Raw genomic sequence first — 27,285 nt, 5'->3', positions numbered from 1 at the left:
TCTAATACCAGAGGGACAAATTCTGTTTGTTTTGAATACTGCTACTGATGTCAATAGAGTTACTCCAGAGCTACAATTGTATGACAGAGAAGAATTCAATTTGCAATACTTTGAATATGACAAGCATATACTTAAGAAGTGACAGGAGCAAAAATGCACACAGAGAGGCAAACAGGGCAAAAATAAAAACCTCTCAGACAACACAGTCAGACCATTCTCATATTTGCCACATAATCTACCACATTTTCTCAGCATTCCCGAATGTTGGCATGCCTGCTAAGGCAGACATTTCCTTGTCCATCAGATTTAGGGGGGTTGATTTTCAAATTTCAGTACTTACCAGAATCTCTCCACATAGATAGATGGACAGATGAGCATTTTTTACTCAGGAATTATTTTTAATGCCTCGGTTAAAATTACCTGAGGATATTTATGAAACGTACATTTAGGAATTTATTTCTTCTGTATAGCTAAGCAGATCACAGAAATTATCATATATTGCAACGTTCACAGAAGCATCAGTTGACAAATCTAAAAATGCATAATGTCTTAAATAACATAATGTATAAGATATTTAAATATGCATTATAATTGCTCTATATCTAAAACATAAAAAAAACCAGAGCAGAACACCATCACGTACTACCGAAATCCAGCACCTTCTACTGAGCACCACAACTGCATGCAACACACACAAAAGTTTAGCTCAATAGTGAAGTGTATTTTGCCTCTATGTAAATTCTTGACATCAAACCTTGATAAAACTGGGATTAATGACTGGTCTCAGAAAACTCTGCCAGACTCTCATGACCTTAAGTTACCTTTCTTCTCTGAGAAGGCACCTCTAGTATTCTCAAGAGCATTGTTTGACTTCTGCATCCTAAAACAACATACAAGTTTTGAACCTGAGACTCAATTAGAGAAGTTTACAGGGTTAGCTAGTGTAGCTGCATGTTCTTTAGATGTTCTCCATGCAAGCTGGAGGTCTGTATCACTTTATCTTGTGGTCACCTAGATTATTAAAAAGGTAAAATAGCTAAAAGATGCGAACAATTTATATTCTTAGAGAGGGAAAAAAATCATCCTGTATTTATGTTTTGTGACACACCCTAGCAAACAACAGATTTCCTGAACATATTGCTTAAGAAGGAAAAAATGGCAGCTGCTAATGACAGACCATTATTAAAATAGAGAACAATTTTGCTGAATACTGAATTTGCTGTTCCTCAAAATAGGACGCTGAAAGTGTTTTACTTAAACAGCAGCACATACGGTGAAGTAATAATGTATATTCAATAACCACCTTAATTATTACCTGTCATAGTAAGACACAGCAGATATCCCTATGTATTCTACAGGTACCCTATACTGGGGAGCCCATCTTACTTCTCCAGACCATAAAAATGTGCTATATTCTCACCAATCTCACTTCTACTATGTTCCCAGCAAAGTGAACATTCTCCCTCTCTCCTGTCTTCCTGTACACAATTAGCACCCCAGTTCAGTTTTTATGTTTTCCCATTTTGTGTATTTGACACCTTCCTAAAGCTTGACTTGTCTGACAAGTTTGCCAGATACAAGCACTTATTCCGGGACAGATTCTTTTTTTAAAAAAAATTATTCTTACTTTTGGGGAAATTAATAGATTTTCATGCACCTTAACATGTGAATATAGCTTTTGGCCATACAGGGTGAAAGTCAAAGCACAAGATTAAGAGACATCTTCAGAAATCTACATGGCATTATTTCTGTTCTAAGAATATAAATGTCTGTTCTGAATATAAATAGATTTACTAGTTGCGAAGAGAAAGGACACAAAAGTGTAAGGAAGCCTACTCTGTACTTCAGATTGCTTATTTACATTTTCACATGGCTGTGCAGAGTCAATAAACCTATCACCTATAACTGCATCATACTGTTGTTCAATACGCTTCGCTTCAATCCTACAGATACAGAGATACCAGTTTTAAGGAAGCTGTAAGACTGCAGCGTACACTCGTCAGCACAAACATGTAACATACTTTCGCATTCCGGAAAATCTCATTCACATCTTACTGACCATTTCCACGGAAAACTAGAAGCTAACCACCAATTCAGGAACAATCTTCAACACTAACTGAAAACACAAGTCTTACACATCATTGCTCAACTGCCTTACAACGTTAAAAATATAGTAATACCTTTCATGTGTTTACATTTTAGAGATAATCATATCTACCTTTAGTAAACACATACTTGAGGGAAAACCAATCATCCTGTTTACATTGTGAATGGCAATAATACATTTTATTTATTTAAAAATTACTATTACTAAAGGGGAACTATTTTTCCAGGGTATGTTAGGCAATATCTCATTATTCAACTAAGGTGATGCAATACTGTGAGACTTTCACAGGCTGACACAAAGATATTTTTTAATGACAAGACTAAACTAAAAATAGGAAATACATGCTAACACACCTTTCACGACCTCTACATGTTACTGACTAGCCTTGTAGTTTAGGAGAAGAGTGTGCATATAACCTAGCTATGGATAGAAACATTTAGTATTTACTACAGCCAAAACTGACACTTTTTACCCTACTGCTAACCGTATTAAATATTCCTTAAAACTCTACCACAATAAACTACCTGAAAATGACAACAAAGCTGATGTTCACATTACTCCACAGTAAATACATACATATGTAAGTACATAACCATAAATTGTCACATCCCAGCACAGACAGGAGATGCTGACAAACCTTGTAGGAAAATTGCAGCTTAGTTTTACAAAGCAGATTTACAGAATCAGATTATTTCTTTGTATCTGATTTTACGATCTGCTAAATAAAATATTCTTCAAGAGATCTGTGAAAATAAATGTCCTGTGTATCTTATAAACTACTTGGAGATTCACAGAAGTATTGCATGCACATATTTCAACTCTCAAAAATGTGCTGGCAAGGAACTTTAATATTACTCTTTTTGAAATTTTACTACTATGGTTCCAACTTGAGCTTTAACATTGCTCCCATGAACTCTTTCATCTCCCACTAACAGGCTAGAAACAGCTCACAGATTTTATGAAATGCAGCATGTTCTACAAAGTGTATTCATTTCAAACAAGGTCTTGCCACTGTAAAATGACAGAACATGCAAATACCCTTCCAGACTACAGCCGGGAAGTAGATGTGGGGACCAGGGGTTGATCTTTGTATGTGGGTCTTGCACAAAGAAGAGCCTGAAGATTTGTCAGCAGGAGGTATGCAGCTGATTGCTGATGGCCAGCTGCCTGCTGCCGGTGCAATGTGCAGCACCCAGGCTGAGTGGGCAGAGGAACAGAAGATTTAGTAGGTGCGTCTCGATCCCCTTAGGTTATATCATGTGACACGGAGCGCCCGGAGGAACTGGGGGCAGATGAAAGCTGGCAGCTGTGTGCTGCCTCAGGCGCTCCGAGGCTGCCAAACAGGGCTTACAAACATGTTAGCTCAGCGGCAGAATTAAAGCCCTCATTCAGGTTTATTTTGGAGTAAGAAACCAACGTGCATACAGAGGATGGGGGAAAACTTGCCCTGCAGGCTGAAGCCTAAGTACACCTTGACCTCTCCTTGCAAGCTTCTATATAGTAAAGCAGGCTTGACTAAGGGACCAAAACATCTAAATAATAATTTAGATTGTTGTCCAAGCAACCTCCTCAGTTTCTGACAAGCAGACACAGCTGACATTTGCTGCCCTCTACTTAATAAATAGGCAATCATATTCTAAAGTGCTATTACTTTGCCAGATCAGCAGGGAAGTAAATCTGTTGCAGTGTTCAGATAAAACAGTTACGTGATATTTTTTTTCCACATTCACGGCTTGCTCCATATGAAAATATCCCGCCCCCCCCCCCCCCCCTTTTTTTTTTTCTTCTGGCTGTGCCAGAGTGAGAAATTAAGCACAAGGTTGTTTCTACCCAAGGAAGACCCATATTTAGACAAAATACCATAGAGGCGGAAGGAGAACTGGAAACTCAGTCTTGATGTCTTCCTTGCAAAAAACGATCTGATACCTTTACGTGTATATATTTAGATACATAAGAAGAATTTTAAAAAAATCTTTCAGAAAAGGAAGTAACATTGCCTGCATTCCTCAGTGCCTCTCCTGGAACCTGTGTATGCAATCATCTACTCAGGAGAGGCAAAGCCAAACCATCCTTACCAGAAATCTCACACCACAAAGGTGGAAGAAAACATTCACCGAGCTCTGTTGTCTGGGCCCCAAGAAGTGATTAGAAAAAGGGAGCTGCCACCCTCCACTTGTTTAGCAGTGCCTCAAAATCCAAAAGCAGCAGCACTGGTTATTCGTACAGACATGGAAGGAAAACTGCAAGGGATCTGAAGGGCTGAAAATTCTACCGTCACTTTCCTACAGTGGAAAAGTCTGACACCACCTTCAGAGAATTCATTTTACAAGAGGAAGTTCCTGCTGGAGTATTTTGGTGAGATACAGAAAAGCAAAGTCACCTTCAGCTTCAGAATTTCTTTACAAAAAGCTTATACCATTCCAAATCCAAGTTCTAGAAATTCATATTTAAGTAGTCCTGTTGCTTTATAATGAGAGACGACTTGTTACAACAATCTGTTATTAGGCAGGACTCCACTGGTGTGTATGCACTCTGGAAGACAACATAAACAACAGGGATGGATTTCTCCTCCCTTGTCTCCTTTTCAGCTTTTTAAAAAACATGAAATCCATTAGGTTGAGCAGAATTTGTAACAAGTATTGCTCTTTTGAAAATATTCAAACACAAACCAAATATGTATCACAGAAGAGCTAAACTCTAATTTGAAAATGCGTCTCCAGTCTTCCACACGAGTTTAATTTGAGAATTAAGAGTACACACTTAAAATTTTCTTGGGAAAACAAGTAAGAATCCCAAAAAGAAAAGCCAACTTTTACGAATGTATACAACTCTTTACTTGTTTAAATGTCCCCAGATTCTTAGATCGTCACATGGGAACCTTTTGGTAGCCAGGTAAGACAATTACTGTATTTGTGTACACAGGTGCTCATGTGCCAAATAGCAGATTGCATCAGTACAAATACGTGTCATACAAATTCTAAGGAAATTACACTGCTGCTGTGTTAATTTGAAGGCTACTGTCTTTCAAATACCTCTTCTAGAGTCACTAAGACATCAGCTAAACAATGAACAATGCCTGACTAGACAGCTTGCCTTCTTGTTCCTTTCTCTTGCATATTCACCTGTCCCATTTTGTTCTGCATTCTCCAAGTTATGCAACCTTATTTATCTGTGCTTATGAACATCCCACATACAAAGATGCACAAATCTGACACGGGTCTTCATGAGGTGGCACAACACATCAATACGATACTAATGATCCTTCTCACTCAGTGCATTCAAATTTGCCTGTAACTCTAGTGGGGGAGTAACCAAAGCTCCAAGGATTTTTTTTCTAGATAGCAAGTATGAACAAACATAAGAGTGTCCTATATCATTTAAAGACGTATCAAGTACAAAAATAGTTTGTTATTACTTAGAAGAGGCCATGTATTTAGCACATATATCAGTAAAACATTTGACTCTACAACGCTAAAAACAACAATTATAATCAGTCACAAAAAATAAGCATTCATGTTAACTAAACAAGAGCTAGGTAGTTTATGTACACTAAAATCATGCATCACTATGGCACTCCACTAACAATTCTGTAGAAGGAAATTATTATGTTGGACAGGATTGGATTTAATTTAGATTTCTGCTAGACTAATGAGGTAATCTTGGGTCAAGTTCGGGTTAGAAAAAGGACCAAAAAAAAAAAAAAAAAAATCTAGCCCTTGACTCAACTCCAATTAATACACATTTTACCTAAGCAGGAATAAAACAATTTGACTCAGTGGGAAAATATTATGGCCATTCCTTTGATCCCCTGGCATTTTTCTGTCAATTACCCAGTTTTTCTGACTGTCTGTACAGCAAGGGTAACACCATACTTCCTCTTCAGCCAAACATCTGCCATCACTTCTGCTCTAAGTGCAGGAAATCAGGCTGGAAGTCATGGTCTTCAATGTTGCAAAGAGATATGCAAACAAAAAGTTCTGCTGAATACTAAGACTACTACTGCCTGAAAGTTCTTCCTGACTTGTAGAATCCATGGCAGGGTAATACCTTATCCTTGCAAACCCAGGATTTTTTTTTTCTGGCAAAACTCACTGTCTTTAAACTAATATGAAATTTTGAAGATCTACACACCAAGATTCATATGCAAGAAATGTATTACTGGTTACAGATCATCTTGTTTCTTCAGCAGCAGTTATTTCATATGCCAGTATAATACCATTCCTCTCCTGTCCTTCCCAGGTTCATAATCAACTCCGGTTTATCAGAATTTGTGACTTTTATCATAATATATCTGCACATCTACAGTAATATCTACTCAAAAAGGAAAAAAATACAGTTAACAAAAGCAATAAGCCTGATAACACAGCAGCATTTTCATTAAAGTATTTCAACTGATAACAGAGAGGACTACTTTTCCCTGAGATGCATGTTTAATACTAACATTTGAAGTCACTGCAACAAATTTTTCATTTCAGGAGTATCTTGTACTCCACAGCCAAATCCATGGCAGTGTTGCATGGGCTTAGACAGCACCGGAATAGTCAAAGCATTTTTCTGGGTACAAACAATAGACCTGTGGTAAAGGGAGAGTTTAAACAAAGTGACTCTTATCTAACCTTCTACGCATATTGACAAAAATGCTTGCACTCCTTCTGCATCACAGCTATAGCATTGGTAACCTGATGCAGAAAATTATTTATGAAACAACTCAGTTTTGAGGAATCATTACTGCCTAAATGTTGCACTATCATTACTTCGGGTATCATATTCCTAGCTTTTCCTTCTTTTTAGCTCTAACCCATCTGAGGGTCAGTGTAAGTGGAAATTTCATTTAAACTTATTTCTGTCCAAGTGCTCCATTTCTCAATGGAATGTTTTATTAGAAACCTTTTTAAGAGAAGATTGTTGCTTTTGAATCAGTATTTTTATGTCAGGCATGATAAAATAGAAAACTTCTTCAGATTTGTCACAAGAGATACCGCATTACTAGTACATCCTTAAGGACTTCAGTTTTGCTAAAAAGGTGAATAAATTAACTTACCAAACAAAACAAAATCCTTTTCATTTTCAGTGACACCTTATGAAAACAGGGATAACTGCTGTAAACTATTATTTAAATATTTCAAAAGAAACCATTCTTACTGATTGATAAACAAATATTAATGTGGTGACAATAAATTATTCAGAGTAAAATTGTTTTCATAATCTAATCGTTAAATGTATGATGCTGGAGTTTCAGTAACCCTGCTAAGACAAGTTATCTTTTTATGTGGGTTTTAAAATTTCTGAAGCAGCGTTAGAGCTACGTAAAATATACATCATATGATGTACATACTTTTAAGTATGAGAAGGATCATATGGCTTCTTATAGAACTCTACCTGCTAACAGTCCAGATATTTTTGTGCCTGTAACTCAGAAAAGGATACAGTTCAAAATCTAAAACTTAGCCAAGTAAGGATTTTGTTACAGAAGACACTGCAGACATGGGGAATAACAGTACCCGAGCAGAGCGGTCACCACAGCACTGCAGTGGATACAGCTCCTTCTGGGAGTATGAGAAAGACCCTCTCCATGGTCTGCTTATGCAAGAACTGGGTACTCCCAAAGCTCCTAGCCAGTGTAACTGTCACAGCAGCAACCTGCTTCAATACACACCACTATTAAAGACTTTTTCCAGTCCTAGAAAGATGGGCTATCTGTGCTGACAAAGGTACGTAAGGCTGTCTTCTGTCTTCCCTTGAAATAATATGCTATTATGAATATCAACAGGTCTGGGATTTCACTTGCATGGTTAATGAGTACATCTGAGAACAGACTCAATTGAGTGTTATCTAAACTGATCTAGGTCCTGGATACATGCCCAGACATTTATGGTGTCTGGTTTAAGTTTTTATTATTATGCAATATTCTTGGTTGGTGATGACACAAAGATTTTAACCAAGTTAATCTTTCAGGATCAAACTCAGCTACTTGACTTTTAAATTAAAAGCTTTTTAGCCAACAGACACTTGAATATGTAGGAAAATATCAGTGACAGAAAGGCCGTTTAGGATCTTACCTACCCTGCCTTTCTTTTAACTAATTTCTATGATTAATTACTAGGTGTTGACTCTATTCCTCATCTCGATCTATTCCTGCTATCAGTTATATTGCCTGTTGGATGTCCTATTTAATGAACCCTTTTAATGGAAATTAGAGAACTCACAATTTCTTTAACTTACATTTGTGGCTTTCCATGCTTCCAACAGACTACATAAATCAGTGTTATTTTCTAAAACTTGATGTTAGAAGCTTTAATCATGCAATATGAAGTAGACACTGCTCACAAATTATGCTGTTTCTTATATTAAGTTGTACTGAGAGTCAAACATTTCAGAATTTGTTACAAAACAATGTAACAAATAACAGCTGAAGAGCAGCATTTTCCCCTGGAATAGTTTCAATGGAAAATGTTTTTCACTAGTTTATTAAACAAGTTTACCATTAAAACAATCATATAATGTTCACTGACAAAAAGCTGCACCAATTTAAAAGTGTGAAAGTAAACGGAGAGTTTTAAGCAATACAAACCCCCACAGGCACATTCTCCTACTGCTTTCACTCAAGTCCATTTGAAACAGGTTAATGCTAAAGCAAAATAAGTCAGTCAAACTGAAATAAGAGTGGGTTTGCACTGACATAACTAAAACAATGCTAGTCTGTGTGTGAATGAAATCTGACTGTTATGTCTAGTCTCTGCAATAAGACCATATGTAGATGGATCTTCTGTTTGTTTTGGTAAGAATTTAAACTTGATTTATGCCAGTTTGGCTTAAACAATATGCAGAGTGGTTTGAAGGCTAGTTAATAAATGGAGTAAGATAGAGTTACAGAACAAAACATAAAATAATCTTCACCTTATCAAATTAATTTAAAAATGTGTTTAAAGGACATAGTGACCCCCCCTGTACATTTTCTTGATGACACCAACAAGCAAGAAGGGGTCTTCTTAATGGTAGAAGTTCTGTGAAGAAATTGGACTGATCTGTTTTTCTTTTAAATTAGGAAGAAAAAGAGAACATTATGGAATGAAAGGCTCTAAAATATCCATAAAGAAGAATGTTTTGGAACAAACATCCTTCGCTAGTTTTCTTTCTCCCCTCTTCATCACATTATTCTTGTGATGGTACATCTATTCTGCATTCCAAGACAGTGCTTTCTGGAGTTCTTCCAATGTTGCAAGAAGACTTTTCTTGAAGATTTAGAATACTTTCTTAAAGACTTTAAATTATTTCTTTTGGTATTTCACTTTCTCCCTCTGATTTTTGTCTTGTGTATCTTTGGCTTATTCTCTATGGCTATATTCTCTTTATCAGACTTCACATAAGAGTTCCATTTGGTTTAGATATTCATCCTTTTCTATCTGGCAGGGAACCAGGGTATCGCATTGATGGCACTCAATTTTGAAGAGGGCAGTTCCAGACTGCTCGGTTAGCACAAGGAATGCAGCAGTGTCACTGTTCAAATGCAGGCCCACTGCAAAGTCTGAAACATTATCCATTCCCAGAACATAACGATGAAATTATCAGCTGCTTTGCTGATACAAAACCCCAGACTATCTGACAGTCGAATCATTAAACAGGTAACGTAAGCTAAGAATGCTGCAGGTTTCTTGGATGCTCTCTTTGTGCTTTTTAAAACATTACCTAGTAGCCACTGTACTACTGGCCAGAAGAATATCTGAGCAACAAAGGTCTTCAGGCAATACTCAAGACATGGAAACACAGCTTCAAATTATCAAAGCTGACAGTATTATATTCACCAGCTTAAACAAACCCTGGAATAAACCCAATTTGTCTCTCACTGATGGGTCATATGCACATTTAAGAGTAGCCCAGCTGGCAGTGAAATTTTGGAATTTTTACATTTTTGCAGAAGTTGATTCAAAACTTTTAATTTCAAATAACAGAGCCATGCCAAAGACACTATCTAATTGACATTTTATACTATAAAATTGGTTTGGGGTTTTTTTGGCAGTCCAATACAATTTGAGACATCAGCATATATTCAGTAACCAATGCAGAAAAAATATGAACTGTATTATACCAGAATCTTGCTAGTCCCACTTCTCCATTCCCCTTTGCAAAAGTTAATGCAAAAGAGTGCGTTTTTATTAAATATATTTGAATATTTTAGGTGCAAGTCTCTCCACTAGTCGAAGAAAGAGCTTTTAGAACCCTAATTACTAAAAACAGAGACATGCTTATATTGCTTATGGTTTCAAAAATGTAGAATGAAATTCAACTTCAGAGAGAGGCACGGTGCCAGCATATTATATACACTTTCATTAGAAGGGTGGGAAAAAAGGCAGGTCTACTGTACAAAAGAATAGGGTGTAGCACTCAAACAGAAAACCTAGTATTCATTCTGCATTTACTCAAACATGTTATCATACCCAGGAACACCACTACTTTAAAATCACATACCAGTTTGAACTAAGCATTTTTAATTAGGTTAGCACCAAAATATTTGCTAGCTCTTTCCTAATACCACTATTACCATTACTCAGAACACATTCCATACACTTTCTTTTATTCACATGTCGGAACAGTGTCACTCCCTCTAGTGGGTAAGAAATACAGCTGATGGGACAGTCCAAATTTTCATACAAGGGAGAACTCCTGCAGCTACACCAAGAGCAACACCACCGGCTAGAGTGCAACTCTTCTATCACAGCTATAAAGAGAACCACTAGTCCACTCCTGACTACTAGAAAATGTGTTCTTACTAGCCCTGTTGTTTACTTTTGCTTCCTTAAGTTTCCAATGGCTGAAAAAGAATTACAGTGAATGCAAATGTTGTGGCAGCAAGAAATGCATTTATTTCTAGCTCGCTTTCACTTCCAGCATGGCAGTTTTAGTTCTCAGCTCAACAGCAAGTTTTGCCTGCCATCAATTATTTTCACAAATCTGATTCTTCCTTTGCATACACTGGCTACATACTCAACTCAAGCAGTATTAAAATCCTGTGTCTTTTCCTGCCAAATAGCTTGATTATTTCATTTGAATACTTGCTCAACAAACCCAAATCTGGAAACACTAAGGCATGGTCTAATGCTTACAAGAACTCATTTCAGCAAATCTTACTACATAATCGCATAATGAAAAAAAGAGACAAAACTGATGTACTTGGATTTTTTTTACAAGATATATATATAAAAAATGTACAGCTAACGGAACTACAGAATACTGCAACAGGGAAAACAAAACAGGAAGAACAGGTCAATACAAAATAAGTTGTTATATGCATTTTTTTCTGTATATATTACCTTCTAATGTATAATTATTACCTTCTGATACACATATCCAAAGAAGCTGGCTAAAAAAAGCAGCACCAGTTTGCTGCACATGATGTTGCTAATTTTTTAAAATAGGAATGACTTTCAACTGATAGGTATTTTAGTCTAACTGATTTAAGTTACAACTTGATCCTAAGCCATGAGATGCCTTAAGCAAAGGACAGCCCCTCTCATTTACAGCAAATTAAGGTACTCAGCAGTTCACAAATTGTTACTCTTAGAAAAACATATCAAAACTTCATCTGAAATTATTCAATAATTTTTAGATTATTGTAATTTAGACTGATGAGTAAATAGTCCACTGAACCACACTGTAGAGAAAATGACTGCCAATTACATTACTTGAAAGACTGTTACCAGAACAAAATTGTTAAATAGCACATTCCTAAGAAAGTGACATTTCACAAAAAGACAAAGGCATATATTTTCCACCAAAATCTACTGCTGCTGTCATCAACAACCCAACAAAAGCTACAGCTACCTAAAATGGAAATGAAAATGTAATGTATGGAAATATTCTCTTATAAAATCTCCTTAGGCTTCACATGTATTAATGTATTAGTTTGCAAACATTAAGATCAAAGGCAAAGCAACAAATACATCCTAAAAAGTTTTTAGTCAGATTTTTATTAACGATATACAAGTAGCAAGGCATAAAAAATTAATATGTTCAAGCCTTGAAATGTCAAGTGTAATGATCTCTAGCTCTGCTTACCTCCTTTGCTTTTTGTTTCAGCCTAGCTTGCTCTGGGTCTTCTTGCCTTGAGCGACTCTACATGTTTAAAAAAATGGGGAAAAAAGGTTAACAGATGGTTTAAGAACCCCTCATCTGTTGCAGTAAGTTAAAAAATAGCAAAGACAGGGGAACAGGACACAGGGTGTTAAAGATAGGATGCTTACATTCATAGAAGTGCCATTTCAAACCCACAGGCCTCACCCAAAAGACTGTTAAATATTCAGTTGTAAATAAGATCTACCCTAGATTTAAATTTTTAAAAATTACCATGTTATTGTCAATGCCAAAGTTTCCATACAGGTTTAGATTTCAATCATTTAATACAAAGAAATTCAGGCATCCGAGAGCAGAAGTGACACTCTTTCCATTATCTGAACTTTTTAATTTAACCTCCTTACAGTCATTTCTTTAAAATAATTTACTGTTTGCAGCTAAGCTTTTACTTAGCTGTTTGCAGAGAATGTGGAGAAAACAGTTGTGAAGTCATCCTCCCAAACAGTAAATCTTCATGATAAAGATGTTACTATCCATATAAGATTACTTTGAGCGCAGCATAGAAATATACATAAGTTAAACTCATTCATGCACTACTAATAATATTAATGTTGTAATTTTTAAAACTAGAGAAATATTGCCAGATGGGAACTTTCATATTTTCCTTCAAAACCAGGAACAATAGCTCTAAAACCCCATTAAGAATAACTGTTTAATTGCAATAACAAGCCGTAACAGTACATTTCTTCAGATACAGACTGTTTTACAACCATATGTTAAAACTATTAAATTCTTATTTATGCTCACTAAGCATACTCATATTGATGGAATTCATAACTTGAGAGGCAGATAATATATGCATTATAATTCTTTATTTGCACGATTGGTCAGTATTAAGAAAAGGTTGCATAAAAAGTTGTAAGAAGCTGCAATAAAACTTGTGACATCCGTGGAAAACTGTTGTTTCTGATACCTGAAAGATGGAATTATTTTATTTTGGTATTTCTTTGAGATTTAAAGTGGTATAATTTACGCAACTCCTAAAGGAATAAGAGTATCTATGCCCCCCTCTGCTATCTTTCTTTGCCTCTTTCTATACTGAAGACACACCTGAAACTTGAAAGAGTATTAGTTTGTAAACTTATATATGCTCAGGTTTTTTCCCATTGTTTGAATTTTTCGTAACAAATTCTGTTCAGAAGTTAAAAATCCATGAAGAAAACCAAAGGGAGATAGGTTTTAAGGGTAAGGGGACATGTAATATATTGTTGATATACCTGGAAAGAGCCTTGACTACGATTTGGCAGATGGGGCACCAATGACACTGAATTCTTTATCCTTTTTCCTGGTTGTTTTGTTTGTTTGTTTTAAACTGGGATTATTTTTCAGATGGCCAAATTAAAAAATAATGAGATTTTTAAAAGATGTGCTTGATTCTTTCACATTCACATGGAGCTTCATCCTCCAACACCACCTACTAGTGATTTTGTGCCTGTTAGCCTAAAATGCAGTTTGACATGACAGTGTCTGGACTAAAGTAATGAGGAATTAAAATCTGTAGATAGCTAATGACCAAATTTCATGTTGTAGTTGTGCCAACCATGAAAGAAACTCCATCTTAACAAAGACTGAGATTCCTTCTAACTGCTGTGGCCAGACAAAAAGAAAAATGTAGACAATCTGATCTAGTTAACGTTTAAAGAAAAATAAGGCATTTCACAAAATACGTGGATCTGCTGGAGACCTGGGACTCTATTCAGTAAAACAATTACTAAAAATTTTATTGTATTTATACCTATTAGGTTAAAAACCAAATAAACAAAACAAAAAACCCCCCAAAACATTCAATGAGTTGTTTCCCTAGGAGATGGACTTAGATAAGTACGAACTGAACTGAATTAGGTCCTTGCTCTGTCATTTTGTGATGGCAGTTCAATCATCGTGTGCCTCAGTTTCTCCAGTATGATATATGGAAAATCATACTTAGCCCTTTCATGGGTTTTGATGATAAATTTATGAATGTACAACAAACTTCTATTGCCTTTTGAGTCTCACAGTGAAAGCAGTACAGAAATACAAAGTGTTGTTATACTACCGTATGAAGCTGAATCATTTGCCAAATGCAAAGTACAAGTTAAAAGCACTTCAGCTTAAGGAGAAAGCAGAGTGTCCTGGGAGAATCAAGCTGAGACTTCTAATATTGTTACCAAGTTTCTAGAAGAAAGTGATAGAATCCTGGAAAACACACCAGATCTACATTGTGTTTTGGGACATTGTACGAAAAATTAAAGCAACAGAAGCAAAATAACATTGTAATTTCCTGGAGTCCATAAGTGAAGAAAAAACTGAAAGTGCTACAGATCAAAACAAAAACACTCTTAGAAGTTGACAGTTTTTTCTCCTGAGACTGACCAAATAAAAGCAGAACTAGAGTTTAGAATAATCTGAAAAAGCAGATCCCAAAAGCAGATGATCTACTCTGTGTAACCCTCCAGCTCATTCACAATAAATAATAAACATTACTGCAGAGGTGAAAACAGGTGCTCAACTCCTGACTGAGACTAAATACAAGATTTTTTTTCAGTAATGAAGATTTAAAATAACCAGCTAATGTCAGCTACATAACCCCAGACTGAAGGTGAAGGTAGAACTAGCTTTACATTTAGAATGAAGCAATCAGTTTCTGGTTATTCCTTGAACCCACTCCCAACAGCCTATTCAAAGAGCGCAGGCTAGCTCTTGTTTCAAGCAAGTGCAATTCCAACATTACACTGGATATGTCATTACTGGTGTAAAGTAACACTAAAAAAGTCAAAGAATTTAACTGTCTTTTTCTGTTTCTTCTTGTGTTCAGATTTTAAAAAACCTACAATAGATTATTACAACTAAAATACCTTCCTGCTGACTACCATATCAGTTTGCAAATCAGTAAGTTTCAGAAACAAAATCATCAGCACATGGAGGCTAAAACATATTAAAGGAAAAGAAAACTTTATTAATCCTTCACTTTATTATCTAATGTAAATTATAAAAGCCACCTTCTTCAATGCTGATACAACACAGATTAAAGCAAACATAAGCAAATGAAAATGTCAAGCTTAACAGAGGTGCCTAGATAAGCTTTAAAAATGTCACTGGCTTCTCTTTACACTCCATTCCACATATGAACACCTTCTCTTGCTTCTGAAGAGTCTAAACAATTCTGCTGCAGCTCAGCCCTTTTAGTGCTTGTCTATATGTCACCATTTTTACTCCACAATTGTACCAATATTTTACACTTACTTTCATCAAGCTATTAACTAATCATTCCTAGGGTTTTATTTAAATTCCAGTTTAAATTTTTTTCTATGAAGACATCTCACATTTTTGGTTTTGTCTTCCTTTCTCCTTTCCCTCTAACATCCAAATCTTAACATGCTGCATCTCAGAGCTGTTCTGTGGAACACTTTTTTCCAAAACCTTTGAATGCACCAATGCCTCCTTCCTCTAAAGCTTTGGAAACACCTACCGATCACAGAATGCTAACTCAAATACTTGCAAGGAGTTTATCACAACTCCTTTCCCTTCCCCTCTCTATTCTTCTGTAAATAAAGAAAACTGGGTTTACGTAATATATTTTCACGTTGATGAATAAACACCTTTTGAAGCAAGCCAGCTTCCCATAGTAATTTTAGAGAAACCTAGGACTGATCCTAACCAGATAACATACTTTTAAATACATTCAATGCTGTCTCCTACTGAGACCTTACCAAACCAGGTTTATTAACATTTCTCCCAAACACAAGATATTTTATTAGACCAGACAGCCTGATATTTTAATTGTTAAGAATGAAAGCGCTTTCTGTCAGAGAACTTGCTACCTTATTTATCTGAAAACTGCATAAATCACATTACGTCTATGGAAACATTAGAATATCAAAGTATGAAAAGTAGCATATGTTAAATGTGTGTATTCAAAACACATTAGAAATACGGGGTTTCATTAACATGTTACCAAACTCCCTAATGTTCCAAACCTTAGCTTTTCCCCTTGCTTGTGTTAAGGAAGAATACCACAAAAATGGGCATCTAATTACACACGTAACAGCGCAGTTTTAAGAAGGAGATTTTGTATTTCATAGAACTGTCTTACATTAGAAAGCAACAGTATTTTTAAAATAATAAGGATATCTGTAACTCAGGTAATACCTAACTATATGCAACAAATTTTTGAAATTGGAGAATATTCTGTGACTATGCAGAAGGGCAGACTAACAGTCCTCCTGACATATTTAATTATGATAATTATGATAATTATTCAGTATTTTGTTGTAATTTGTAATGTCTGAGATGCACTGTTGTTACATTTTCGTCCCACTAACAAAAAAAGGTTTCTGTTAGATTTATAATAATTTTGAAGTCTCAGCTTGTTAAATCTGTGTTAGAAAATGTCTCACAGGGTCTCTCCTCCTAAATACATCTCCTGCGTTTAGCAACTTCTGATCCCAGTTAAGGCATTTACACAGCTTCTGTGAGCTCTACTCCCCTTTCCCAATACATACACTGGGAGTCTTTAATGCTTCAAATTCATCTTTTTTCATTAAATAAAGTTAGGAGTCACAACTGCAGGTGCTGTACTATTGAGAGCCACCGCTGTGCCAACAGTTTCAATTTTAAACCTATTTTTCCCCATTGATGACATTAGAACTTCACCCACGGCTGTACCAGCTTATAACTTTCACTTTTAATTAAAGAAATTAAATTGGCAACATGAAACACTTTGCTTTCACATTAGCTTTGTTAATAAAAAGTGAAAGTTAAAAGCAGCATAGCTGAGGGTAAAACCCTATTCAGAGCTACGACCACAGTGAGGTGGAATGCAAGAGTACAGGTCTAAAAAAAGATTTTATTTTAAAATCATTAAAATTGAAGTAACAAATTTCTGAAAATTCAGAAAACTATCTCAACACAATAATTCCCTCTTTGCTCTCCTCTCATCTGAAGTGAGTTATAAGTTTCCATTCAGAGAGTGCTTCATCTCACAAAAAGCTGCATTACATCCACTGTACTTTCAGAAGAGAGGGAAAGGATTAATTTGGCATGACGACTGAACTCATCTCTGGCTCAAAGAGGTAGCCCCTTCAAGTAATCACAAGACACGTCTGCAAGGAAATCTGCACTGCCAAATTTCAATGATCACTCTCCAATAAAAAAGCCCTTCAGCCTATAGCACTATAAAAGTCTCTGTCATCTATAAATACTAATTAACTTTGCAAACAAAACTAAAGATAATTTTTCATTTACTTGCATAATTATTCTTTTTACAGAACAGATCTTACTCCTGTGATAGTCACATTTAAGACCCCAAAACCTGACAGGCTTCTGCTACTAATACAGAGCACTCAAAATAACAGACTAATAGAATGCATACATTGGAAATAAATTCTCAAAATTAATTTGATTATAAACAGGCATATAGCCTGTTTGAGCAGAGAAATTACCACAGTAATTTGAACATGATCCACTTTATTATAGATTATATCATAGAAGTATTATTCACTGATTTTCTGAAAATAAGGAAACCCCCAAGCTGTACCTCTTTACTGTAGAAAGCACCACTCTCCAAAAAACAATGGACAAATATACCCCACCCCCCCAAAAAAAAAATCAACTACAAACTCCTATTCCTCCTGCGGCCAGAAATATTTCCACTATCAGCCCAGAAACAGAACCTCATTCAATTTGACACACACAACCTGCATTTTCCAGGTTTTGGAAATAGCTATGAAAGCAGGAAGGTACACATCTTTTACTATAGCAAGAACTGTGCTTTGGTTTGGTTGTGGGGTTTTTTTGTTTTGTTTTGGTGTTTGGTTTTTTTTTTTTTCCCAGAAAGTCCACACAACACACACCATGTCAAATGTAAAGGTAAATTCCTCAAGTGATTTTAGTCTGGCTTTTGACCTTTCTGCAGTCTTTCCTTAGCCCTTCTTGCAATTTCCCATACCAGTCACCAAAGACAAATTCAAAAAAATCTCTGCTTCTGCACACACGTGGAAACAACAGCCAGTGGGTTCTTACTGGGAAAACAAACGAGGGTGAAGAGTTGACTCTCCCAAATATTTCTTTTAAAGAGACTGCACTCTATGTTATGTGTTTACATACAAGATGGCCCCTCTTTGTGCCATTTTTATTTTACGCTGTTATTCATGTATCAGGAAGATAACCCAAAAGTAACAACAATCAGGCAGCTGCAGTCTCTCCCTGTACAGCTTCTGTATTTGACATTGTGTTTTCTTGATGTTCCAAAAGCAGGAGGTGACTGGATCTCACAGTTTTGGGGACCAATGTGTCTTTAAACACTTCTGTTATAAAAATGACTACCAGGAAGTAAATCAGAGAAATGCTTTGGGCCATACGTTCTAGGTTGGTATGCATACATTGTGGAATATGATGCAGAGATCCCTGAGGTACAAGAGATTGTGCTAGCTCCTGAAACAGTCTTGGTTTTAATTTTTAGGTTTTTAATTAAAAAAATATTTGTATGTTGCATTGCTACTATAGTATATCTTACAATTCTTCCTTTCCTGTCAAGTCTGTCTTTCCCCAAAACACCTCACTGGAATGCAAACATCAGTTAGTTCTTATTTTTCTAAGCTTGTGGTATGAAGTTTCTATTTCACAAGTATTTCCCAGGCATGGGACATAAGATTTTGTAACATTCTCCCATTTAACAAGTCAAATAATAGTACTATTTTGCTTTAAAGATACTCTTGTAGCTTCACAATTATTTTTAACTTGGATAGTGACTTTTTTTAGCATGTCAGAAATTTAAAATATTTTTTGAAACCTAACTTTTTCCCTTCTATCTCCCCATCTGATTTTGTCTCTTTTTTTCCCAAAAACATTTCCTGAAGCAAAACCAACCCCATGTGGGTGCTTACAAATTCTGCAGTCACTTTAACAACTGAAATTATGGTTGCAGATCAATCGGATCACTAGTGTCAAATATTTTCTTTTCTCCTTTTGAAGAAACCAACCCATTACCCAAAACCCAAAAACAAAAACCTGCAAACCTAAGAGTTTCTTTGATAATTATTTATATATCTTTCTTACCTCTCACTGAATTCTAATGCAACATTACCAAATTGGTTTCAAGGCTTTCCCAAAGACTCATGCTGAATCTCCTTTAATTTCAATCTATTCCTGCATTTTTCATCATCTTTTCAGCTGATTGTTTTGGTTTTGATTATTTAGTGCCCAGAATGTTTCTGTCATTATCTTACTCTTGGTCATAACTTCAGTGCCCAGAATGTTTCTGTCATTATCTTACTCTTGGTCATAACTTGGACTTTAGCTATTAACAAGGCTCCAAAGGGTAAATATTTAAAATAAAATTTTCACTGTGCCAGTAAAACCCGTTCAAACTTTTCCATACTAGACAGTAGATGAGGCGTGACTAGCAGGCAATTTTGAAACTTTCTTTAAAATTATTCAGCTGAGTAACCTTAAAAACATGTTGCAAAATAAATGACAAAACACATAGAAGAGATCACTCTGTTAATCTAAAAGGCACGTTAAGAAGCTGCAATTATAAAAAAAATACTCTGATTTTTAGATTTAAGCATCTATAGGAAAAAAAGCAGAAACAGAAATTTCATTTTAAAATCCCAAGTTTTCTAACCTTTAAAGACACTGTCAGAGTGACAAGGATGCCATGATCCAGGAAACAATGTCTTTGCGAAGCAGATATTTCAGTCTCAGGAGCCAGCTAAGTCATTACCCCCTTTGCAGACAAGTATCCATGCAGCAGGCCACAGACAGACATGAAATGGTTACTGATTTTTATCACTATTTATCAGGGCAGCTGGGGCAGATTTTAACTGTGTCCGTTTAATAACTGTGTCATTACAATTACTGCTTCCATTCCACAAAGACTTAGATCTCCTTAGACAACTAGGCAAGTTCATAAGAAAAAAAAAGAAAAACTAAATCCTGGGTAAGGTATTAGTACATAGGAATACAGAATAAAAACCTCAACAGTTATCACTGTTAACGTACACGGTGGTCTTGCATTTGAGCAGCAACCTAGAAGCTAAGGAAATCATGATATACCTATTATTTACAATAAGAAGTTGTAATCTGACCACATTTTTCCAAACTATGCCCTACATAAGTCTGTAATAGGGCGTCAATCCATCAGAACAGAATGGCTGACAGCCAGCTGAACACTCCACAAAGAAAAGATGCTATCATTTTAAGTTCGGTTCCAAATAGGCATTTACACTTAAATCGCAACATTGCATGAACACCTCCCAAAAGGTTCACAGTATCTTCAACTTCTCTTTCTAAACATGAATACTGATAAATCAGCATTGCTCTTCCATGGCTACTTTATGGCTTGGGTTTGATTTTTTAATGCCTTCATATATTCTTCTAGTAGACCATGTATTTATGCCAAGCTGTCTCCTATCACTTTCTGGTTATGAAGCTAATATATGCATTCATTATTTTCATTAAGTTCATTCCTTCAAATCAAGTAGAGAACTCTCTTATTATATTCGTTTGTTATAGAATTCTCTTAATTTGTTCTTTCTGTAATCTATAGGAATCAAACTTGTGGCTGATGTATTTATTTCCTAAATTTCTACTTCACAGGAGTTTGTATTATCCAAGACTAAAACAAAAAAACCCCAAACAACCTACCCAAAACCACAGAATATCAAATCATGAAGTAATTTAGGTTGGAAGTGACAACAGGAGGTCATCTAGCCCGACCTCAGACCAGTCTGCACAAGGGTTTGTGCAGTCAGGTAAATGTTTTTGAACTAATGACTACAAGCTACTGTATTTTTCTCAATGTCCATTAAAAAAAAAAAACCAACAAACATAACAAACAAGCAGCAGGATACACAGAAAAGAAGACATGATTCATCAAGATGTATCCACTGAATGGAGAAAACAGAATTAAAAAAAAAAATTTTTATTAAAAAAATAAACATTCAAAGAGTATTTATGTTATGTGGAAATTTGTGGAGTATTTAACAATGTGAACAACTGTAAGTTAAGAGTGAAAACATTACAGATAAAAGTAGCCAAGTTGAGAAACAAGTTTCTGAAATAATCAAGGGTGTTTTTTTTAAAAAAAAAATCTCTCAATTTGTGAACATTAATGGCACAAAACCAGGAGGCTGAGTGTTACAACTAAGCATTGTGTTATTTTATATAATATCTTCAGAATATACAATAAATAATTCAATACAAATGAAAATGCAATGAAAATTGAGATAACTAAAGCATAAACTTATTTGCAGTTAGATATGACATATATATAATACAATTAAATTTGCCATTAAAAACAGGAGATTTATCTGTACTTATATGCTCTAGAAACAATATTGTGTTAGTTTGTTCTATTGCATGTATGAAAATTTAGTCTTTGGAATTGAAGTTACAAAGGAACCTGTCCAGATGAACTGACAGTTAACTGAATAATATGGCAGTTATACAGAGGTAACCAGAACACCAAATGGGACACACAGTATTTAAGTTAAAATAAACAAGTGAACCAAACTGTTTAAAAAAAAAGAATAAAAAAATAGTCTAGAAACTCAAGCAGTAAAAAGCCTTAAAAAACTCAGGAAGTAGAGTAAAAAGCCTCAAAAATATCTGTAACAATTTACTGAATTGTGCTTGAATAGCAGAAGTGTAGGCTATGATTTTCAAATGGCACAGAAACCCTGGCATCTATTAAATTTCAAAGGCAATTGTGAAAGTTATTTCACCAAGTTATTTTGAAAATGTTAGCCATTGTCTCCTACATTCCCAAGAACTCATCAAATTCAGCACTGTATCTTGAAAATGCAGGAGCATTCCAGCAGGTATGTCTGGAGTCATTAAAGACAGTATAGGATGACTTAATGAATTAAAGGTGTGATGACACAACAGTAGTATCTTTTTGTTATATAAAAAAAAAAATGTGTTTATGAAATAGATTTCACAAAATTCAGTAATTGTTTGAAGACTATGACTTGTTAAGTGGTTTAAAAACAACGGATTAGAACAGATACCTTGGCAGCCTTTAGCAAGATTTCTCTCTCTTGTTCATCTTTCCTTTGCTTTTCTAAACGCTCCAACTGTTCAAAAAACTTTAACTGTGATCGGACATCTGTAGCTTGTTCATACCATTCATCATCCTGTAAAATAAGAACAGTGTTCTACAAAAACATGCATTTTCATCAAGACTATGCATTTAAAGACAACCATAGGTGTTATACATTAAAATCTTTCCCTTGTCCTAACAATTTAAAAAATAAATTCCCTTTTTTTAAGCTCAGGGGAATGAAGCCAGCCCATGGTTAATAATGCAGCTAGAATCTGATTACTTAATATCTAAGCAAATGAAAAAACCCAAGGATTGATTATCAGCACCAGAGACATTGAAGAGTTAAAAAAAATAAAACCAACAGACTTGCTGATTAAAAACTCCTAATATGTTGAGCTTTATTACTGAACAATCATAGATATAGGATATAAGCCTGGTTATAAACTGCAGTTCCTGTATTTGTACTCATCTTCAACTAGGAACAGACATGATTAAGATGCAGCACTATAAAAGCATTAGAGCTAAAAATTAAGTTGAAAATACGCCTCTCATTACAAGTAAAATAGAACTTTATGACAGCTAAGAGTATGCAAGCTTTCCTAGAACCCAACAAACAGTAAGAATTTATGACACAAGCCACACAAGGAACACTCAGAATGTCAGTCAAAAAATAAGTTATCCATCTTACTTCCACCTCATTTATCTGCTTAATATTTTTCTTTTTTACTTAAATGCTACAAAATCAAAGAAAACCATGAACCAAGAAATATGCAGAAGACAATGAAAATGCTATGGTTCAGCCAGAGACAACACTGATTTTTTTCTAAGAATCTGCTAAGATATTATTTTAAATGCATCTTTGGCTTAACACAGACTGAATGAAGTGTCTTCTTCTCAGACACTGTTCTAGGGAGAAGGAATTTTAAACTGCTGAAGCTGAGGAAGAATATTCGAAAAAAACAAGGAGATTTTACTTTTAGTCAAATATAGTAGAATACATCCATCAATTGCAAGGAAAGATGTAAGTGTAGGTAAACACAGGCGTAGTGGCCTTTTTTAAATCAATTTTTCTATCACAGTAATGTTGATTCTAGTCACAGATCCCAAAGATAATTTTCTTGCAAATACCACATACAGTTATCCAACTGTGACTCAGGTTTGGGAAACAGGTGGGCAAAGACACAGTCCAAAGCTGTTTGACCAGGCTTTCATTCAAGGAAAACAAAAATCCCCCCAAAACCAACCAAAAAACCAAACCAGAGCTATTAAATCTAAACACAGCTTACACACAACTATGGTTATTGCAATGTTGCTTTTACATGAGTTTAAAAACTATTATCATCTTACTCTTGAAGGTATTTCAAATTTAGCAATAAAGATGTTGGAATTATTCAAATTTCAAACTGGTTTGCAGATTCTTATTTAAATTTTCTCCCTGGTTTAAGTACCTAAATCGTTTAAATTTTCTTCAAGAATACAATCATTAAGAACGGAATCAGAATATCATTTTATCCTGAAATGTTCTTTTTAAACAGAATTGTCTAATTATACTGAAGAATTTACAGATAAATTCTGTAGTTGATGGTTTAAGACAAACTGGTAGCTTTTGTAGAATATTAGTATTTCTCACAGCCAAGGACATGTAAAGTTACTATAGATTCTCACATATTGAAGCAATTTTTATCCAATCAATAGATACCTTGGTCAAAAAAGGAGACGTCAAGAATCAACAGTCTTAGTTGCAATCCATGAGCAGAAACAGCTTAACAGATGCTCCATGCTAGACACTTCAGCACAGAAGGATGAAAATATAATTCTACACACAAATTTTATCACAGAGGAGGGAGACAGATCTGAGAAGTGCTACTATCATCCCACCACTTTCCATTTGCTGAGGCAGATAAAGCCACAATTAAAAACACGCTTTGCAACAGAATGAACACAAAACACCTACTGTATGCTAAGAAAAAACGGCGTCACACTGCATTGTTCTGTTACAGTACCTTTCTTTGCAGACTTACTTTGTATGATTCCATTCGGTGCTGGGTTATCACTGTTACTTTTTCTATCACTGTTCTTAATCTGTTTTGTGTTGCATGGGAAATAAAAGTAACCACCTCAGCTGGCACATCAGTAATTCCTAGTTTTTTAGCTAAAGCAAAAAAACAAAACAAAACAGAATTAGCTTACCTCCCACAAAGAAAAACAAAACACACCAACAAAAAAACCCCAAACCAACACACAACCAAAAACCAAACAAAACCTCTAAAGAACATAAAGTCATAACTTCATTTTCCTGAACAGAAAAATCCATAACAACATTTATTTAGCTTTGGTGATATATTTATGACCCCATGAAAAGAGGTGTTACTACACTTTAAAGTTTGAAAATGAAATCAGAGCTTTTTTTTTACCACTTAGAAAGCATTTAAGAGCTTTACTGAAGTTGATCTTAGTATATTAAAACAAAGCATAATAGGGTATGAGACAATTTGAGTTCTCTCAGTTGTTCTACACAAGAAAAAGCAATTTCTTTATTTTCAGAAGCATTAGCGCAGATTAATTTGTCAATGAGATGAGGCTGCAGCCCAAAGCATACTGTTGCGTACTTTAGCTTACACTGTTGGCACACTACTGATAATAAAAATCCTTCAGAAAAAAACCCTATTAATTGAATATGAAGAAACAAAGTCATATTAACAACATCTTAAAAAAACAACACAGAAAAAACAAACCAAAAACAAAAAAACAAACCAAAAAAATTACTTAAAAACATCAGTTGTCCCCCAAACACTACTTAAAGACATTTGTAGTTTTTTGGACCTTTGATACTTTGTGCTGAGTTTATACAAAAAGGAAACACTCTACAGTCTAATGTACTGCTGTATTAAAAACAAAAGCACAGCAAATGGGTAACACTTAAGAATTCCTAAACTGATCAAAATAATTACTAAGTATTAGATATAAATTTGTAGAGATACATACTAATCTAAGGTACAGTCCCTACAAAGATGTATATATATGAGCAGCGCCAGCGGGTCAGTTTTCTGGCTAGAAAACTCTGTAAGCACACACAAATACACATGTATTTTATATAGTGAAAAATGAGTAGATGCATTTTGTATGGATTACTGGATTTGACCCACCATAAAAGAGTAAATACTCTGATTACACTGAATCAGTTTTCCACTGAATGATCACAGACTTTTAAAAACATCTGCGAGTATCTTAGTTTGTGATATATTAATTGGTATGCAAAAACAGTATGGGACATCTGTTTGATAATATTTTGGAAAGTGTTTCCTGAACAGCTAATTAGAAAAGTAGTCTTCATTTGCGGGAGGAGTCCCTGAGCAAACACAAACCTGAGAGGCTTAAGAAGGAGTGTGTGTTTTGTGAGGCATTCCTATCTTTTCCTGGCCAAATCCAAGAGCAAGAAACCATCACACGTCTAAAAAATGAAGACGAACAAGTGAGCAGCGGTCTTACATGGATGTATACTTCTGTTATTTTAATGATGTGATCTGAGACGAACTGGCAGCGTTCAGCATCACCCTGGGCTTCTGTCAGGGCCGGGCGGAGGCCGCTCAATCACAGCGCGGGCGGGCGGGCGCCACCCCCGCCGACAGGGGGCACTGCGGCTGCCAGGCCCCGCCCTCCGCCAGGCCCCGCCCCCCCCCCCCCCGCCCCCCGCTCCCCCCCGCGCCGATCCGCGGTAGCTACGGACATGCGCGCTGCACGCGCCGCGCCCGCGCTTGCCAGAGCACGGCTCTCCGTGTCATCTATTTCTGATATTAATTTTTTTTAGCGATTCTTTTGAAGTCGTTATCTCTTAAACAAACTTAAGCCATTGCCGACTCTGGATTGCACACGTTACCTGAAGGACTTCAGCAATAGGTATATACGCTTGTTAACTGATCTTCGCTTTATCGCTGAGAAAAAATTAAATCTTTCTTGGTGCCCAATTTGCCCTCTGTAATAGAGATGGAACTCTGCTGAAGTTGCTGAAAGCTGAACGTGTAATGGAAAGCCGACAGACGCATTAAGATCCCAGTGCTGCAACTGTTACTCATGCAAATTAAGTCCTTGAAGTCAGTCTGACTATTCATATTGGTAGCAGCTATTTGTGCAAGTCGGACATGCAATATCAAGACCTATTTAGGCATGCACCATTTTATTATGCAAAAATGTGTATGCAAAGCTATCAATAAAAAAAAAAACAACCACCTAGTCTGAAAGATAAAACGCAAGTAAGAAGGGAAATTTAATTAACTAGTATCCAGAAAAGAGGTTTGAGATGGAAAATTCTGTCAACTATTCTAGGTTAAGGGTACGAATAAGTAATTGTTAAAATAATAATTCTTTGAATTTCAGCAGTGTAACTACAGCTACCCAACTTCCCTGAACACATGTGCACACACACAATCCTTTCATAATGAAGAACTATCACCATCTTGGTTTTTTCCACAATAAAGGTTTCCCTAATTTCAAAGACTTTTGTTCTAAGTAAATTCAACCATTACGTGGCTTGTTTCACCTATTCAACTCTTCAGAAATTCATCCATCATCGAAGGACCATTCCCTGAGCCACCTGGTTCCTAACAATTCTTGTCCTACATCCTTTTTACTGGCCTCTGCAATATCCCAGTAACCTTCTGCTCCTGAAAACCCTCAACACAGTATTCCCAAGCCCAGAAAACTACCTGGAGGCCAGTTATAAATTGAGTCCCTCAGGAATCTGTCCTGGGACTCACCTTTTAACACCTGTCTCAGTGACCTGGAGGGGGAGGCACGAATCACCCCCATCACGTTTGCAGATGGCACCACACTGAGTAGTGCAAAGGGAAGGGCTGCCAGCCAGAAGGACCCGATGAATGGGCCAACAGGACCTTTGTGACATTCAATGACAAATGCAAAGTACTGCACCTGGGATGGACTAAGTCTCTGCAACGATATGGGCTGGGGACTGCCTACCAGGGTTGCATCGCTGATGGAAAGCACACGAGTCAGTAGGCTAACTAGGATT

The 27,285-nt window shown here is 35.8% G+C and overlaps 1 protein-coding gene across 2 annotated transcripts in view; it reads right to left on the bottom strand.

The window, feature by feature from the left end:
- Window positions 1-27,285, bottom strand: part of LOC130159440 (transcription initiation factor TFIID subunit 4-like) — a 146,272-nt gene that overhangs the window by 57,613 nt on the left and 61,374 nt on the right. For both annotated transcript variants that reach the window (XM_056361105.1, XM_056361104.1), the window contains exons 11-13: window positions 24,281-24,411; window positions 22,225-22,350; window positions 12,161-12,217 (exon numbers count right to left, since the gene is read on the bottom strand). In XM_056361105.1, the coding sequence (XP_056217080.1) occupies window positions 12,161-12,217; window positions 22,225-22,350; window positions 24,281-24,411 (314 nt within the window). The remainder of the gene's footprint in view (window positions 1-12,160; window positions 12,218-22,224; window positions 22,351-24,280; window positions 24,412-27,285) is intronic.

This window comes from Falco biarmicus, chromosome 15 (genome assembly GCF_023638135.1).
Source record: "Falco biarmicus isolate bFalBia1 chromosome 15, bFalBia1.pri, whole genome shotgun sequence".
NCBI lineage: Eukaryota > Metazoa > Chordata > Aves > Falconiformes > Falconidae > Falco > Falco biarmicus.
This window is presented reverse-complemented; position numbering and strand designations above follow the sequence as displayed.